This window comes from Centropristis striata, chromosome 15 (genome assembly GCF_030273125.1).
Source record: "Centropristis striata isolate RG_2023a ecotype Rhode Island chromosome 15, C.striata_1.0, whole genome shotgun sequence".
Lineage (NCBI taxonomy): Eukaryota > Metazoa > Chordata > Actinopteri > Perciformes > Serranidae > Centropristis > Centropristis striata.
The window spans coordinates 9,510,788-9,527,799 of NC_081531.1; the positions used below are offsets into that span (position 1 = coordinate 9,510,788).

Below are 17,012 nucleotides of genomic sequence, written 5' to 3' on the forward strand. Positions count from 1 at the left end.
TTCCACTATAGTCGAATACCTGGAATGAGGCAGGTCTCCCTCGCCGAAATGCCCCTAATTTAAATGTAGCCATCCTGAAAGGTCTTTTGACCGGCCGTTTTTGGCCAAGAACAGGGTCATTTTTCTCCCCTGAAAAAAGCCTGGTTGCTGATTGGACAGAACGCTAAGCAGGATATGACAAAGTACTCGACTCCATTTTTAAAAGGAGTAGCGAGTAGTCACAGCTGCCATGTGCATGAACACAGCGACAAGAAATACAGCAAGCTCTGCTCCTTCCATCTCGGCGTCTTGTTCCTTATTGTTTACGTTTTGCGTATCTCCCATGTTTAACCCATCACGTATGTGACGTCACGGTCGAAACTGTCGCTAAACGATTACACGACGATCGCAAACCATACGTAACCTCCGGAGTCTCGTAAATCCCTCTGGGGCCTTTTTTTGTAAGTGAGCGGACATTTGAGAGGGCGTGGCCTGAAACTTTCCCAGCGGCCACTTTTCACCCTAATGGAAACGCGCCTATAGACAGCTTGCATTGCTCACACTGAGGGCCCTGGTGTTCAACTTCCTCTAGGCCGTTCATTGTGCCTGATCTGAGGCTTCGACGGCCCACTAGCTCTGTCCACAATCCAGCCTTACCAACCAGGCAACTGCCCTAAGACTTCCATAGGCTGTTGCAAAGGCCAGGCATTGACTTTATCAATAGGCACTCCTAAAATCACAACTGACATGGTAGGGGCCTAGCTGACTCTGTGACCCGGTCTTGAAGAGGGGCCCTGTATCAGAGTCTGGCCTTCACTATCTCAGCTGATACAAAGTTTACATTGTTTGGGGTTAGCGGGGAACAGGCGGGTAATAAGAGCCAGGGGTCAAGAAGTAATGCCATTTCCAAATAGTCCACCATGTACTGAAATAAGAACATAAAATATGGCACAAGATCATGTTCTCATATTATAACCTGGCTATGCCTCATACTGTAATATGTTATTTATAGAATATAAAATCTCAACAAATGTTCAATGTACAATATCTGTAACGGGTATATATTAAATAGCAAGACATGTGTATTATTACCACAATAATGATTATAGTCAGTGAAACAGATTTGCTGTCCTCTGATTGGCTGAGTCACTGCCATGCCTGTGTAGCTGATAAAGAAAAGACACACCTCTGAGCACAGAGCAGTTCATGTCTTATGTTGACATTACTACAACATTGTTGCTTGGCAGAGGAGAAACATAACAGCAAGCCCATCATTTACAGTGTGTAACAGTTGCACAGACTCCTAGTGTTTTCTTTAAGCATATTCATGTACAATACCAGTATATAATATAGGAATATAATATGGGTTGTTCTCATGCAGATTAAGTTGTTTGTAAATCCATCTTTGCAACCATGGATACAGCATTTGTGGTGACTGTAATGATTGTATGTCTATGAGGCAGGCTCATAACGCTGACATGCTGAGTCATTTTATCATGAGTCATCAAACACGCCCTCTTCTAAAGGCCATTTTGTTTCCCTGTCCAAGTAGACCCTGGATGTTTCTGAAATTCATCAACAAGCTCCTACTTTGCTCCTGAGCCTGCCAGACTATGGAAAGACATTTTAGCTTATTATTTTTCAGCTTACCACATTCATTAGGCCTATGAGTCATAGTTTAATTGTTGGATCTCTAATTGTATTTTACTCATCAAAATGCTAATTTAAAAGTAAAATTTGACTGTTATGTGGATGGGAGGCTAAAACTGCAATTACAATAATTACCAAGATATTTTTTAATAATGTTATTTTTACATTTTGTATACATTTTTACAGTATCTACAAGAAGTAGTCTAATGGGTATTTATTTATTTATTTTAATGTTTTAGGCCGATCTAAATGCTCTTAAGATAATTCAGACTGCAAGTATTAGGAGATTAAAAAATAACTAAATTCCCAGCATTAGCCAAAATTTTTAATGCTTTTATGGCGTTATAGCAAGGTCTTCTAACGGCTTCTCAACTCTCACATATTTTTCACACATTTTATTGTATGCTGCTGTTAATATGTTTTATTAAAGAGAGCATTTACAGTTTAACGTGTGAAATTACACAAATTAATTTATTACAAATTAAATGCACCCTTTCTCATTTAAATATGTTCAGGAGTGTTTGTCGCTAAAGCTGTAGCAAACTTATGGCTGTTAGCTTATTGTGACTAATGTTGCTGCAAACTTTACATTAATTCCTGATACCCCATGCTCCTGCAGTACCCCCACCTCTCAAAGTCCAAAAAATACATGTCTGTGGTAATAATGATTAGGATCTCAAGTCTCAAGATGCAGCTGGGGGGAAGAGGGTGTTCAGTTTGGTGATCTCTTTGCAGATGATGTGGTTCTGTTGGCTATATATCAAACTGCATCCCCAGGCAGGGACTGGAATGGTTTCAGCTGAGTGTTAAGCGGCCGGGATGAGTGTCAGCACCTTTAACTCTGAGGCCGGGATGCTCTGCCGGAAAACAATGCATTGCCTCCTCTGGGTTGAGTGTAAGTTGTGAAGGAGAGGGAATATCCAGGCTCTTGCTCATTAGTGTAGGTGAAATGAAGCGTTAGATGGACAGGTGGTTTGGTGCAGTGTTTGCAGTGATGTGGGCATTGTACTGGACCATCATGGTAAAAAAAAAAAAAGGAGCTGAGCCTGAAGCCAAAGCTCTCTATTAACCATCTATCTATGTTCCAACCCTAAACTATGGTCATGATCTTTGGGTAGTGACTAAAAGATGAAAGATCCTTCGTAGGGTGGCTGAGCTCAGCCTTAGAGACGGTGTGAGGGGCTCAGACATCCGGAGGGAGCTCGGAGTAGAGCTGCTGCTCCTTCGCTTTAAAAGGAGTCAGCTGAAGTTGTTCAGGCAACTGATTAGGATACCTCCTGGGTGCCTTATGTTGGAGGCGTTTTGGGCACATCCAAGTGGTAAGATGCCCCAGAGTAGACCCAGAACACACCAGAGATGATATATCTCGTCTGGCCTGGGAACAACTCATGTCCCCCAGGAAGAGCTGAAAAACATTGCTGGGACGAGGGACGTCTGCTTAGCCTGCTGCCCCTGTGACCCAGTTTGAGAACATCAGCTAAATGGTGTTTACAATATTATCTGACGACACCAACATCATGTGTCAGTGCAACAATTAGCATGTTAGGTACAAATGGTAATGACAAGGGAATGAGCTGGCTTAAAAAAAAAGTGTAAAACCTTCTGTGAAGCAGATTCGAAATCTCCCCTGTAAATGAAGACATACTGAAGTCAGTACATTCCCAAAAATATTCTCCCTTGAACAATGCATGTGGTGGAGTTACTATATTTGCATGTGCCTTTAAAGACAAATAGAAAATGAAAGCAATGCACATGTTCAGGACAATGACAATGTGGATGTTGATTGAAACACCTGTTTTTACACCAAAAATATATTATATACAGAAAAATAAAAACATTTATTTTGTCACATGTAAATGATTATTAGGTACATTTATTCATATGATGGTTTACAGAGCACAAGTAGCACATCATTCATTTGTAGATGGAGTGATGCTGTATATTCACAAGATATAGCACATTTATGGATGTTTCTTGTGGTTTGTATACAGTTTGTTTCCATTTGTTTTTCTTTCTTTTATCATATGTATTCGCACATTTTTGGACCCGAAGTCAACATAATCATCTCCTTTCATCCACATAATTAATAATTAGGGAACTCCCTCCAAACATTCCTTACTTAATCATCAAAGAATCACATTTACAGTAAATATTTGAATATTTTGGGGCAAAAGAGAGAGAGAAAGACAGCGAAAGAAAGCTTTGTTTTCTTTGTTTATCAAATAAAAAAACTGTGTACATTATATTTTATATCATATATTTATTTATAAAGTGCTTATTAGGCATAGATAGTTTATAGTATGTAATCATATATTTTCATATTAGTTTAATGTTGTTGGTGGGGGAGTATTCCTTCAGCAAAGTGAAAGCTGTTATTTACAAAATGCATACAAGTCCCAGGTTGGTACACCCACTTCCTGTCCACGGTGGAAATGAGAGTGTGGTTCTGCTGAAATCACGACAGTGAGCAGGTGACACCAGCATCTTCAGAGTGGTCACAGTTGTGCACGTGCCAGGATATATGGGAGCACTCCTGCAGGGAGGACTCCGTACCGACGCATTTGAGATTGTCCAGCAGGATTGTTCCTTCGCCGGGCCCAAAGAAAGCTTCTCCCCGAGCCGCCGTGGCCTCCCCACAGCCCAGCTGGAGACACACAACCTGAGCGTCGGGGAGGTCCCAAGCATCATCACACACAGTACCCCATCCAGCATTTAGGTAAATCTCCACCCGACCCTCACACCGGTGCTGGCCACCCACCAGTCTAACTGCTCCTGCAAAAACAACGAAAAGTTATATTAATTCTCTGGTTATCAAAATCACTCTGGTGATACTAATACAGTTGTGCAAAATACTTTTTGCTGGGAGGCCCAATTAAATGTATGTTAAATGTAAATTGAAAGAGTCATCCTAAAATGATAAAATATAATATCAGAATAGAAATATTAAATGTAGATATAAATTGAAATATCCATTAAAGAAAAACAGTATTTAGTAAATGCATATGAAATATGATATAATAAAATATAATACCAAAATATGAAAATTAATGAAGATGAATTTTAAAAAATCCATTAAAGAAAATAGTAAATATTAAAAGACAATATATATATATATATATATATATATATATATATATATATATATACACACACACACACACACACACATATATATGCTATACACACACATGTATAAGCAATATATATATATATATACATATATACACACACACACACACACATATATATATATATGCTTCTTTGTGTTATTTAACCTACCTTCAGAGGGTTGTGTGGTGGTTGTGGTGGTAGGTATCGTTTCTATTATTTGGAGTTCTCGTCCATATGCAACGAGGAATTCAGGAGCTAAGGGAAGCAGAGAAAAGTAGAAAAAGTGATGCTTCAGTGGTATATTTAGGAAATATCAGGTCACAAAAGCAATAGCAATGCTCTCTTATAATTACTTGTCATCAATAAAGGAAGCCTTCAACTTTACTCCTTTAAGGCCATGATACAGAGACAAACACTGCTGCAACATCACTTAATTATAATAAAAAAATATATATATATATACTTTGCCAATTCCAGTTGCCTGCTGCTATAGGAAAATGAATGTGCAGCTATATTTTTCTGTATTTTTTATCAACCAGAAACCAAGGATGTGCTATCTAAGTAAATGGTAGTGTGAATGTGCTTTTCATTTAGCCTCGAAGAAGTGAAATTTGGCCTGGGGGCAGTCAGTGACGCTGATGTGCCTTGACTCATCCACTGTATTTTTTATGCTCTTTGGGCTGCCTCCTCCTCCTCAGAGTACTACAGTCATACATTGCAACTGGACAGCTCAGCAGGATGAGCACAGTTGACCGGATGAAAAGGAAGTGTGAGCTTTTAGTGAATTGATGACCTCAGATGGAGGTTTGTGATATGGACATTCCTTATGTTCAGTAATGTGCTTTGTCATAAATGTATGTCTAATGGAGCTGCTTTAGCGCCACGTGATGTTAGACAAGTCTTACGTTGACATATAACTCCAGCGTCCTCATGATGGCCACAGTTGTGCTGACCCCAGCCCAGGTGGAAGCAGAGAGACAGCTCCACTTCCAAACCACCACATTCCACATTGTCCAGCAGGATCGGACCCGGACCGTAGCCGAAGTGGGCCTTGGTTGTCGCCCTGACAGGCGGCCCACAGCCTAGCTGCCTGCACACCACTTTAGCATTAAGCATGTCCCAGCCATCGTCACACACCGTCCCCCAAATACCCCTGAACTGGACCTCCACACGACCCTGGCAGCTGCTGTTACCATCCACCAATCGGATGACTGGTTTGCCTGCACAGGAATAAATAAACAGGTACATCATTGCAGTGGCCAGCCCAATATTAACACCAACTGTATTTGTGTTTGACAGCGTTACCTCTTGGCTGGGCAGTTGTGGTAACAGTTGTTGTAGCCGGTGTCATGGTGACTGGAACGATTTCTGTTGCTGGAGAGAAGATGAAATGCATGATAAGATTAAATTCTCAATAGACCACTAGCTGTTAATCATGCTCATGGTGAGGTTAGTCTGTTACACACGTTCACCACCAGTGTTTTGTGGCACTGTGGTGTGACACGTTTACAGACAATGGGGAGAAATGGCTCTCCCTGTTGGTCATTTGGCAAAGGTGCACATTTCATTTTTACTCAGGAAAAACATTCCTGCAAAACAAATTGGACATGCTGATGGAGTAATAATAATAAGATGTACTGTATATTATGTTTATATACCTTCAGTGTTAGACGTTGCCCACAGGGCTCTCTGGTTTTCTGTGGTCACAGGAGGTACAGTGGTGGATTCTGAAGTGGGTAGAAATGGAAAATAAATAGTTTTGATATTTATAGTACAACTTCTGGTATTGCAATTTCTTACTGACACTAAACTACTAAACTCTTTTTGTCCTCCTCCTTAATCAATATTCACCTAAAATAAATAAATAACCTTTGGACTTTAGCTTGTCTTATCTAAGTTTATCTTGTTTAAACACATTGTTTCCTACTACTACTGGTACAACCACTACTAATTACTGCTCACATGATCACATAGAAGAACAAATTCACACTTAATAGTTGCGATAATAAATGGTTGTTATGCAGCTTTTTGCTATTCTAGCAGCATGACTGACTTTAGTCCAGACTGAAATATATCAACAACTATCGGATGGATTGCAATGAAATTTGGCACTAACAATTATGGTCCCCAGAGGATGAATAACTTTTCCTCCAGTGCCATCTTGAGGTTCACATTTGTGGTTTTTCAACAACTAATGGATAGATCCGATGTGTTTTACTTTAGCATGCTAACACGCTAAACTATGATTATTATGATTGATACTTTTTGTTTCAAATCCTTTTTGTAAAGCATTTTTGAGTTTTAGAAAAGCACTATATTAAATAAATGTATTATTATTATTAGTAGTAGTAGTAGTAGTATTATGAACATGATTCGCTATTAGAGCATATAACCATGCATTCTGGAGTTGTTTTTGTGTTGTATGAAAAAACATTACATTACCTTAACATATCTCAGATTATGAGAAAATATTTAAAAAATCCCCCATTTATAATTTTTTTAATCTGAAAAATGTAATGCATCAAATTTAATGTCCTTCTAAAGACATATCAGAGTCTCTGAATTTTTTTTTTTTTAACTAAACATTTAGTAAACAGAAAATAATTTAATGTCCTTGGCATTATGTAAAGAAGCTGGTATTTAAAGGCTTAATATTGTACCGCTGCAGGTGACCCCAGCGTCTTCATGATGGCCACAGTTGTGTTTGCCCCATTCAAGTGTTCTGCATTTCGACAGGTCAGGTTCTGTGCCGAAGCAGTTGACGTTGTCCAGGAAAATCTGTCCCGTTCCGTAGCCAAAGTAGGAGTTGGAGTGTGCAGAGATGGCACTGCCACAGCCGATCTGCTGGCACACCACCCGAGCATTGTTGAGGGTCCAGTCATCATCACACACCGTCCCCCAGACTCCCTGGTAGTAGATCTCTACCCGGCCCTGGCAGGAGTTCTGTCCATTCATCAGACGGACAACTCCGTCTTCTAAACCAAGATGGAGAGGGATTATAAGGACTGGTGTAAAGAAGTCTACATCTGTCTCTACAGCATATTTTTAGACTCTGTTATAGGGATGGGAATAAATTAACGGTAATTAAGAATTTGGTCGAATTTTTCGACGATCTGTGTATTTTTTTATTTCATCTGTGACTGTGTATCAGTATCACTGAACTGAAACACGGCCGAGCGTTCAGTTCTGCAGCCGTATGTCAGTAAACCAATGAGCTGAGAATTAAGTTGGATAAAGCTACAGTTTACAAACTGAAAGTTGCAATAACAATTATAAAACACAGAGAAATACAAGAGTATTAATTTGAGCAAAACTAGCTTCATGTATCAAACCTTGCTAGCATGAATTACTAGGTTTAATTTTTTTTATCAAAAACACAAAACACATTTAAATATGCAGATTACTGTGAAAATTAACCTCATGCCTCTTCAGGGTCTAAAACATAAAACATTGAACTCCTTGACGTTATCTTTACACTATCACCTCATTTGAGTTAGTTTGACGATCAACAGGATCAAGTCTCTTTTCGTCCTTTCAAAATAAAAGTGTCCGTCATCAAAACAGGCTTTTGCATAGTCCTGTATATATATCTTTTATTTTGCCAATGTATGCATGCATCTATTAATCGATTGATTGATCATTAACGTTATAGATAATGAAGTTGGCAACTTTCTTCCAAACGCCCATCCCTACTCTGTAATGTCACATTTAAGGTATCAGAGGAAATGGTAACGTGTGTGTGTGTGTGTGTGTGTGCGTGCGTGCGTGCGTGCATGCGTGCGTGTGTGTGTGCCTGTTGAAACCAGAGGAAATGACTAACAGACATTGATACAGGGAAAGGAGAAGGGTGTGGGCCTATACAAAACGTACACGTAGGGGATTTAAGGTGAACATCTGATAGGCCTATATCAATAAGCACAGATGCTGTCAGAGAAAAGCAAACCCTTAACAGAGACAATAGACATTCTCATGTGTCCACCATTTAAAAATGTGCTTCACTTGTGAAGAAGCCAGAAATCTGGCTTGCTTCACTGTGTTCCCACTGGGTTTTATTTGCATGATACGTCACAAATTTTTTCTCTAGTCTCTCATTACCCTTTTGGGAATTAAGAGAAAAATGAGTAGAACAAAGGCAAAGCCAGCAAACAATAAGGACAACCTGGAATTCAAGATGCCTTTGAGGTGTGTTGTACAGTTTCCCAAAAGATACTTTCCACTGAGCTGAAAAGCCTTTGATGTTGTGTAAAATGTGAAGACAATTTCGCAAATCTGAAATCTATTTACTTTATGTTTTTTTTAATTATTATTACAAACCTATTTCCCATTTAAACCTGATTGTGTGATTCCTGCATTTTGGACACACACAAGGACAAAATAAGCCATCGCTCGTTATTTAATTAAACTTGCCCTAGTATTTTGTAGTAACATCTGGCATGCCACCTGTCTGCTAGATTTGGGTGTGTGTGTTTCTGATTTTGATCCTAAAGCATAAAAAAGCATCTAATCAAACACAGAGAAAAGCTGGCTGAAGATTAATTCCTCTCAACATAAGTATCCTCTACAGTCAAGAAAGTTTAATCCCTATTTTAAAATCTACATTGGTATGCAATGGGTATATTAGTTATGGTATGATCTAGTCATTTAGCAGAGAGATAATGCACCATCTGTCCTTCAGCCTTCGGGCTGGGCATCACCAAATAGTGGACTGCCAATACAATCAAATCAACCATAAGAAACAGGCAACTGACACTTCGAAATGCACTAATGCCACATTTTCTCACTCACCAAGAGGAACAAATGTACTGTATAACTGATAACCTAATTACTACAAGAGTGTATTGCTGCTGCACCAGAAAAAAAAACAGATCAGAAAAGATGTTGTTATAACAAGATGTTTCTCACATTATAATTCCATGGAATCACATATTTTTACATGAATAACATGAGGTTGCAACAAGTAACTTTTCTTGTTACAGTGTGCTAAATTAGTGTTCTAACATAAAACATTTCACGTTATTACATTATCACTCAAATTGTTAAACGACAGCAATTCCAAAAAATGTTGTGAAAAACTTCATAGATATTAAACCTACATTCAAATTAATACAGTACATAAGCGAGATATCTAATAAGCAAACAAGGAATATTTTGTTTTTTGTAAATATGTACATTCCTTCTGAATTTGATGCATTTAATTGTTGTTGTTTTATGTTGTTTTTTTACATAGCGTCCAAACTTTTCTGGAATCAGGATTGCACCATAGAAAAACTTATATTGTGCCTATATTGTTATAATATGAAACTCATGTTATAGTAGACAGGGTGCCGAGGAAACAAGGATTTTACAATGCATTCATGCATGCATGAACAAATGAAATAATAAGTCCCGCCCTCTAGAGGTAGCACCATTTCACAATGATCAGTTGAAGGGGCCTCACTTTACTTTTGGTTAAAACATACCTAGCCTGGATGCAACTGAGATGGTGCAGCCTGTATCCATGGAGCCTTCTGTGCCCCGTTTGTAATGCTGTGGTGAAGTATGGTGTACAAGGCTTAAAAAGGGTTCAGGCTCTCAGGGCTGCCAAGATCCCATGCATTAATTTATAGCCCCTTATCTCAAAATGATCATATTTGTTTGTGGACCGTTTGGCTTTAGCTCTTTAAATTAAAAAAAAAAAAATCATCCCTCTGACGTATTATTTTGGCAGAAGACCAGTCTCATTTAGATAAAAGCAGGGAGCACTTACGTAAACCGATGTTCACCGAGGGCAGTGTGGTGCGTTCCTCAAAACCTTTTGACCCCACTGGTCCTAGCAGCAAATGGAAAGGAGGCAGGGATTTATTTACTCTTTTCTTTCCACCATTACACACAAAGAGAAGGTTCACCACTACCTCAACAACATTAAAATCATAAAAAGGCTTTACCTTTGCAGGTAACACCCACATCCTCATAGTGGTAACAATTGTGGATGCCCCAACCCAGACTGCGACACTGGCTGAGCTCTTTCTCCCCTCCTCTGCAGTCCACGTTATCCAGCAGGATGAGCCCTGCTCCTTGTCCAAACCGAGAGCTGCTGCCCACCGCCACCGCCACTCCGCAGTCCAGCTGCCGACACACCACGTTGGCGTCCACCATGTCCCAGTCGTCGTCGCACACCGTGCCCCAAGAGTTATTGTAGAACACCTCCACTCTGCCTTCACACTTGTTTTGTCCATTCACTAGTTGTACTTTGGAGAGATGAGCAGACATTATCTTTCAGATTGTATTAACTGATATCAGTGTTTAAGGCAAGGCAAGGCAAGTTTATTTGTACACAATTGAAAACAGTAAAAACAGTCAATTAAAACAGGGAAATATAAATAAAAATACAAATAAGATACAATAAGATACAGCAGGGTAAGAAAATAGATAAAATAATAAAAAGCACAAGTCAAACATTGCGTAGTTAAAAAGTAAGGGCAGTAGAGTAGAGCAGATAAGTGTTAAAGTTAAGAGTATGCTGCAGTAAACAATAGTGTTTTTAGTCCTGATTTAAAGGAGCTGACCGTTTGGGCACAATACCATTCCCCATCTTTGAGAGACATGAGTTCATGTAGTTTGGTTATGACTGAATCTGAGGCCTAAAAACACTACTGTCTGGGGGACATTTTTAACAACATGATTCTGTTGGAGGAAAAACTGACATTAGAAGACAACCTAATGACAGTTAATAACAAAAACTCTAATCCTACCAAGTTAAGGCACACAAAAAGCCACATGACTCCTTGGAAGAGAGCAAGGTGGAAGCAGGAGGGTGGGAGGTTACATAGCAAATAAGTGGGGATTAGGGAAATGGAGAGCTGGGAAACTGACCTTGTTTAAAAAGCCCCAGGCACTGATCTACCTTTTGTACTCTGTCACTGACACACTGCCAGCCACTGATAGGTTTTCATATTGTGGCCTGCATGCATGTTTTTCTGAACACAAGTGTCTGGGCAGGTGGGGAGGTGGCTGTCTAGCTCATGCTTACCTTGGTATTGCATCCCCACAGAATCTTCGATGTCAAGGGCTGAAACAGGAGTGAGAAGGGGTAATGGGAGGGAGAGAGAGAGAGTATAGTCAAATTATTTGTTGAAAGGAGACTCTTGGCCTTCAGTAGTTACTGTAGTCTATATCTACTATATCTATTTTCCTTTAACACTAGATACGGACTGAAACCTGGCTGGTTAAGAACACGTGGTGCACCAGTTAAAACAGAAATAAAACATTTATAAATACATTCATGGTTCTCAGAGGATGAATCCTACTGATTTCGGTGACTTTGTTGTGGTGACCCTAGACTTTTTCTCTAGCGTCACCATGAGGTTCACATTTGTGGTTTGAGTGAAATTTTGTGAAATTATTGGATGGATTCTCATGAAATTTGGAACACACATTCACGTTCCCCTAAGGCCAAATTTAAATTTCTTGGTTTATGAATAAATACCTGCAAAAAAGTACCATTAGTATGCTAACATGCTAAGCTAAGATGGTGAATCATAGACTGTTTAAGAAGTGGATGTAGCCACTGTGAGGTCACCCATCAGTTTGTGGATCATTGTTTTTTGAAGCCTTGAGGAAAGCATATTGGTTGTCGCCATCTTGTAATTGGAGCCAGAAGTGACCATATTTGGAGGAGAGGATGGAGCTTAGTTATCAGCTAGTACAAAAAACAAATAAACAGCCAGACATCCATATATTTTAAAGATATTTTTAGGTGATCAAAAATGTTACAATTAATTGGCCATTAGAAATAATGCAGATTTAAGGCACATGGTAAACTTAATACCTTCCTAACATCAGCATGTTAGCCTTGTAATTATAAGCATGTCAGCATGTTGGCATTAGCATTTAGCTGCTAGCGTGGCTGTCAACTTTGATGTAATTATTTCGGAACAAATTAAAAAAAATATGGGGGAATACAACATCTAATCAAATTACTCTCTATTGTAACCTTTATTTAATACTATTCTTTGATGTTAGACATCTTTTTCAATTAATCAATATATATTTTATATACAAAACACAAAGGCTCCAAGGTTGTGTGTGCTTTGACACAGAAATTCCCACTGGAAGATGTTTCTGGACCAGTATGGGGGACATTCTAACGCCTGAAGACTAATATCTCAGGTTTCAACAACTCACAATGATACCAGAGGGATTTTTCTACCCATCACACCCAATGTAGGTCAATTCACAGGCTTCTCCCCTTTGTTTGTGGGATTGAAACATGTAAAGGTTACACATATAGCAACGCTACCTATTTTTGCTTCAGGCGCTGGTAACACATCTGTTGATTGCGTCACATACAGGTTCTGGTCTACAGACACAGTTGTCATTCTAAAGAGGGTCAGAAAAGTCAAAGGTGATAGACTTAAACAGTACTTACTGTATACATCCCGTTTGCTGATTTTCAGGTCTCCTGAAATTAGAATTAAAAAAACATTAGTAATGCACAGATCAAGAGACAAAAACAATAAGCTGATGTCAGCACATTTGAATAAAAGCTCTCTCTTAAATTTGTTGATCCGTGACGTCCAGTGAGTGGAATCGATCCTGTCTCCCTTCAAAATAACTTCAGGGCTCTTAGCCAGTTTTCACTGGTAAACACAGGGGATACAGTAACTGTGGACACAAAAGCACTCATCTACAGGGAGTTCACTTGCAGGCACACCCGTTCTTGAGCATTATTAACGTCCCAAACATGTGGTTTAGCACTGACACAAGAATCCAACTCATGTTGCATTCTGTTTCAGATTATGGCAGTTGTAACCCTTTTCCCTTGGAACAACTATCAGAAAGAATACAGATTAAAAAGATCATCATAATTAAGTGTTTTTTTTTTTTTAAAAAAAAGCAAAAACATATGAGTTTGTTGTAGGGCTGGGCGATATGGACCAAAAGTCATATCCTGATATATTTAGGCTGAATATCGATATACGGTATATATCCCGATATTTTTATGGCAAAGTGAGAGCAAATGTTCAGTCAAAGTCAAATATGACATGTCACAAGTAGTTTTATTGAAACTGTTTATTTAAGTGAACATAAATACTTCATAACAACAGGATTACCTTTTTATAAAATCAAAGCTCCATAAAGTGCACATTTAAATAAAAATTACAAAATAACTAAATATGACAAACCCTAGTAAGGGCAGCATTTATATATAAAGAAAGAACACAATTTTAACTATATTGGTATATGCAATATGGTCTAATTCCATATCACAATTAAAAATATATTGATATATCTTTTATATCGATGTATCGCCCAGCCCTAGTTTGTTGAATGTTATAGTAGTTGACAAAAGCTTAAAATGAAGCTTGGGAATCAGTTTCAATCTTTATACAACCAACCTCTGGACTTGAGCCATTGAGTGAAAAATTACCCCTTTAGGAAATTACATGCTTTCATAAGCAGTTTCACATTGTTCCATTTAACAATGATAATGCTCCACAAACATCACTGAATAACCAGCCGTTTACCATTAAAAAATGATTATGATATTGTTTCAAAAGTTCAAATGAAAAAATACAACGGCTTTGGTTTAAACTGTACTACAGACGGTGAATAATCTAAGACATTGGTTCCCAACCATTTTAGTTTGAGGTAGCCAACACTCCTGTCAGGTGGACTCAAGTAGTACCCCTTTATCAATTCCTAATGTAGGCCTATGCTCCAAATGTATAACCTAAAATTATTCATAATATGAAATGTGTTGATTTTTCTGTTGATATTTTAGTTGGTTTAGTCAGCAATTGTACTTATACTACTACTACTGGCCTTCTATAGAACTTGGAGTTAAACTGGATATCTTTATTACTTTTGGCTCGCTATTTTCATGAACATAATTTTACTGTAGCTCACTACTTGTATGCCAATATCCAACATTACTTCAGCTTATTTTCACTTGTCCATTACCGATGCTTTTAGCTAACTATTTCACCCGTTTACCTATGAAAGTGAATTAAAGCTAACTATTTTAACTATTAACAAATACTTTTATGACCTTTTTCAACTGTTTATCCATTAATGTTACTTTTTGTGTACTATTTCAGCTGCTTATCCATAGACGTTAATTTTAGCTAACTATTTTAACTGTTAACCAATACTTTGAGCTAATTAATTCAAATGTTTATCCATTAATGCTACGTTTAGCTAACTGTTGTAACCATGAACCAATACTTGTAGCTAACTATTTCAACCATTTATCCATTGCTTTTGGCTAACAATTTGAAGTCATTGTACTTTTAGCTTACTGTTTCTTACTTTAAGCAAATTTCATTACTTACTAGCTATTTCTAACATTAAGTTATTACTTTTACTTACTAGCTTGCTAACTACTTTTCACACACTGTTACATAACTGCTACAGGAGGTGTTTTACAGCTGACGTTTATGTGGATATATTCTTCAAATCATTATGATGAAGTGGTGGTCGGTAGCGTAGTGGGTTACGCAGGCGCCCCATGTGCAGAGGCTACAGTCCTCGCTGCAGTTGGCACCGGTTCGAGTCCCGCATCGGACGGCCCTTTACTGCATGTCATTCCCCTCTCTCTGTTTCCTGTCTCTCTTCAACTATCCTGTCCATTAAAGGCATGAAAAAGCCCAAAAAAATCATTATGACGATTTTTCAAACTTGTTGAGCTTCTTTCCATGTACCAACAGCACAAGCTCAAGTCAATAATTAGTCAATATTACTTGAAAAGAGAGAAAGATATTTTTGATGATTACATGTAGAATTTTGTATGGCAGAAGTTGAACAAATGGCGTTGACCCCAGCCCCGACCACCACGCCCACTCACACACTCACCGAGTCGCAGCAGCACGCTGACGGCCACCAAGACGAGGGATCCCAGCAGGGACAGCAGCAGCCAGACGGCCGGGTTCCAACACCTACAGTCGCTCCACATCACACGCTGGCCTCGCATGGCTGCCTGGCTGACCATCCGCCTGCAACACGCACAGTCACACACTGTCAGGTGTCTCATCAGGCTTCCCAAAGTCCTGCGCTGTCTGAAACAAGCCTCTAAATGTAGTAGACTGCAGTTTAGTAGACAGTGTTGTACTACTACAAAACAATCACTACTTTTTGTCCTGGTTCAGAGTAACCTAATTATAGTATTGGATTGTTTTCTCTGGTTGAGCCTGCAGCTGCTGTTATCATGCTGTAGTAGGTATTGATGGTAGTCTGAGGTCAGGCCGGGGAAATTTGTAGCTCAAAAAGAAATCGTTTCTAGAGATCATGTGATGCACATCATTCCCCATGGACGGACTGTAAGACAGCTGCCTGGAAGGAAGATCTTGTGGCATACAGTTTTTTTTTAGAGCAAACCAGGAACAGCAGTTTCCCAGACGTGGGCATGTCCATTGATAGATTATTGAATGGGCCTATGGGGCACAAGGGTTGAGGCTTCCCTGGACCAGAGCCTCTGTTTGAAGTGATTTTTAACATTTCTTGTTAGGAAGTTGATCAGATTACAAGGAGAATATATGACCACAAAGAAGAATGCCAAAAGGTTAAAAAGAGATACTAACGGCTGCAAATCAAAGCACAATGGCCAAAAAGAGATGAGGGGAAAAAACTACAAAGAGACACAAAACAACTAAAGAAAGTCTCACAAAATGACCATTAAGAGAAACAAAACTATAATAGTCATAAAATGACCACAAAGAGACACAAAAAAATCAATGACAAAACAACCATAGAGACAAAAGGGACAAGAAAAAACAACTACAAGGGGCACAAAACGAACACTAAGCGATTCAAAGGCACTACAAAGACAGATGAGACAGAAAAAATGACGCAAAATGACTAAATAGATTCTAAAAAAACCCACAAAAATAGGCAAAATAACCTCAAAAAGACCATAAAAAAGACTCAAAACAACTACAAAGACACACTAAACGACCACTAAGAAATTCAAAAGGAAAAAAAAACTACAAAGAGACACAAAACCTTAAAAAAGAACAAGAGGGTTGGGGGACCTTTTACATGTCTGTGCCCAGGGGCCTATTGTCTCATAATCCGTCCATGGGCATGTGCCATCAAAATGTGCTGCTGTTGCCAATAAAACACCAGAACGGGGAATAGAGTTACATTGCTGTTTTGTAAGCACAAAATGGCCGCTGTGCACCTGCCTGGCAGCAGGTAGCAGGGCCTGCGACACAAAGAATCGGGGTTCGCTGATGGTTCGAGCTGAGTTATTTCCAAGCTTCGCAGCATCATCAACAGCTGGGGAAGGCTTGTGT

The 17,012-nt window shown here is 38.9% G+C and overlaps 1 protein-coding gene across 1 annotated transcript; it reads right to left on the minus strand.

Annotated features, from left to right (window-relative positions):
- Window positions 1–3,470: 3,470 nt before the first annotated feature.
- Window positions 3,471–15,777, minus strand: LOC131987035 (scavenger receptor cysteine-rich domain-containing group B protein). Its single transcript, XM_059352183.1, has 11 exons — window positions 15,574–15,777; window positions 13,148–13,180; window positions 11,750–11,788; window positions 10,665–10,967; window positions 10,487–10,549; window positions 7,401–7,715; window positions 6,399–6,467; window positions 6,046–6,114; window positions 5,646–5,960; window positions 4,909–4,995; window positions 3,471–4,401 (listed from the first exon to the last, which is right to left on the minus strand). The coding sequence occupies exons 1-11, from the start codon at window positions 15,749–15,751 to the stop codon at window positions 4,085–4,087; spliced, it is 1,788 nt and encodes a 595-aa protein (XP_059208166.1). The 5' UTR covers window positions 15,752–15,777; the 3' UTR covers window positions 3,471–4,084.
- Window positions 15,778–17,012: the final 1,235 nt, after the last annotated feature.

Coding starts and splice junctions, on each gene's coding strand:
- LOC131987035 (XM_059352183.1), bottom strand. CDS start 15,751: ATGAGACACCTGACAGTGTGTGACTGTGCGTGTTGCAGGCGGATGGTC. Junction 7,716..10,486: donor CTCGGTGAACATCGGTTTAC/GTAAGTGCTCCC, acceptor ATCTTGGTTTAG/AAGACGGAGTTGTCCGTCTG. Junction 5,961..6,045: donor CACAACTGCCCAGCCAAGAG/GTAACGCTGTCA, acceptor ATTCCTGTGCAG/GCAAACCAGTCATCCGATTG.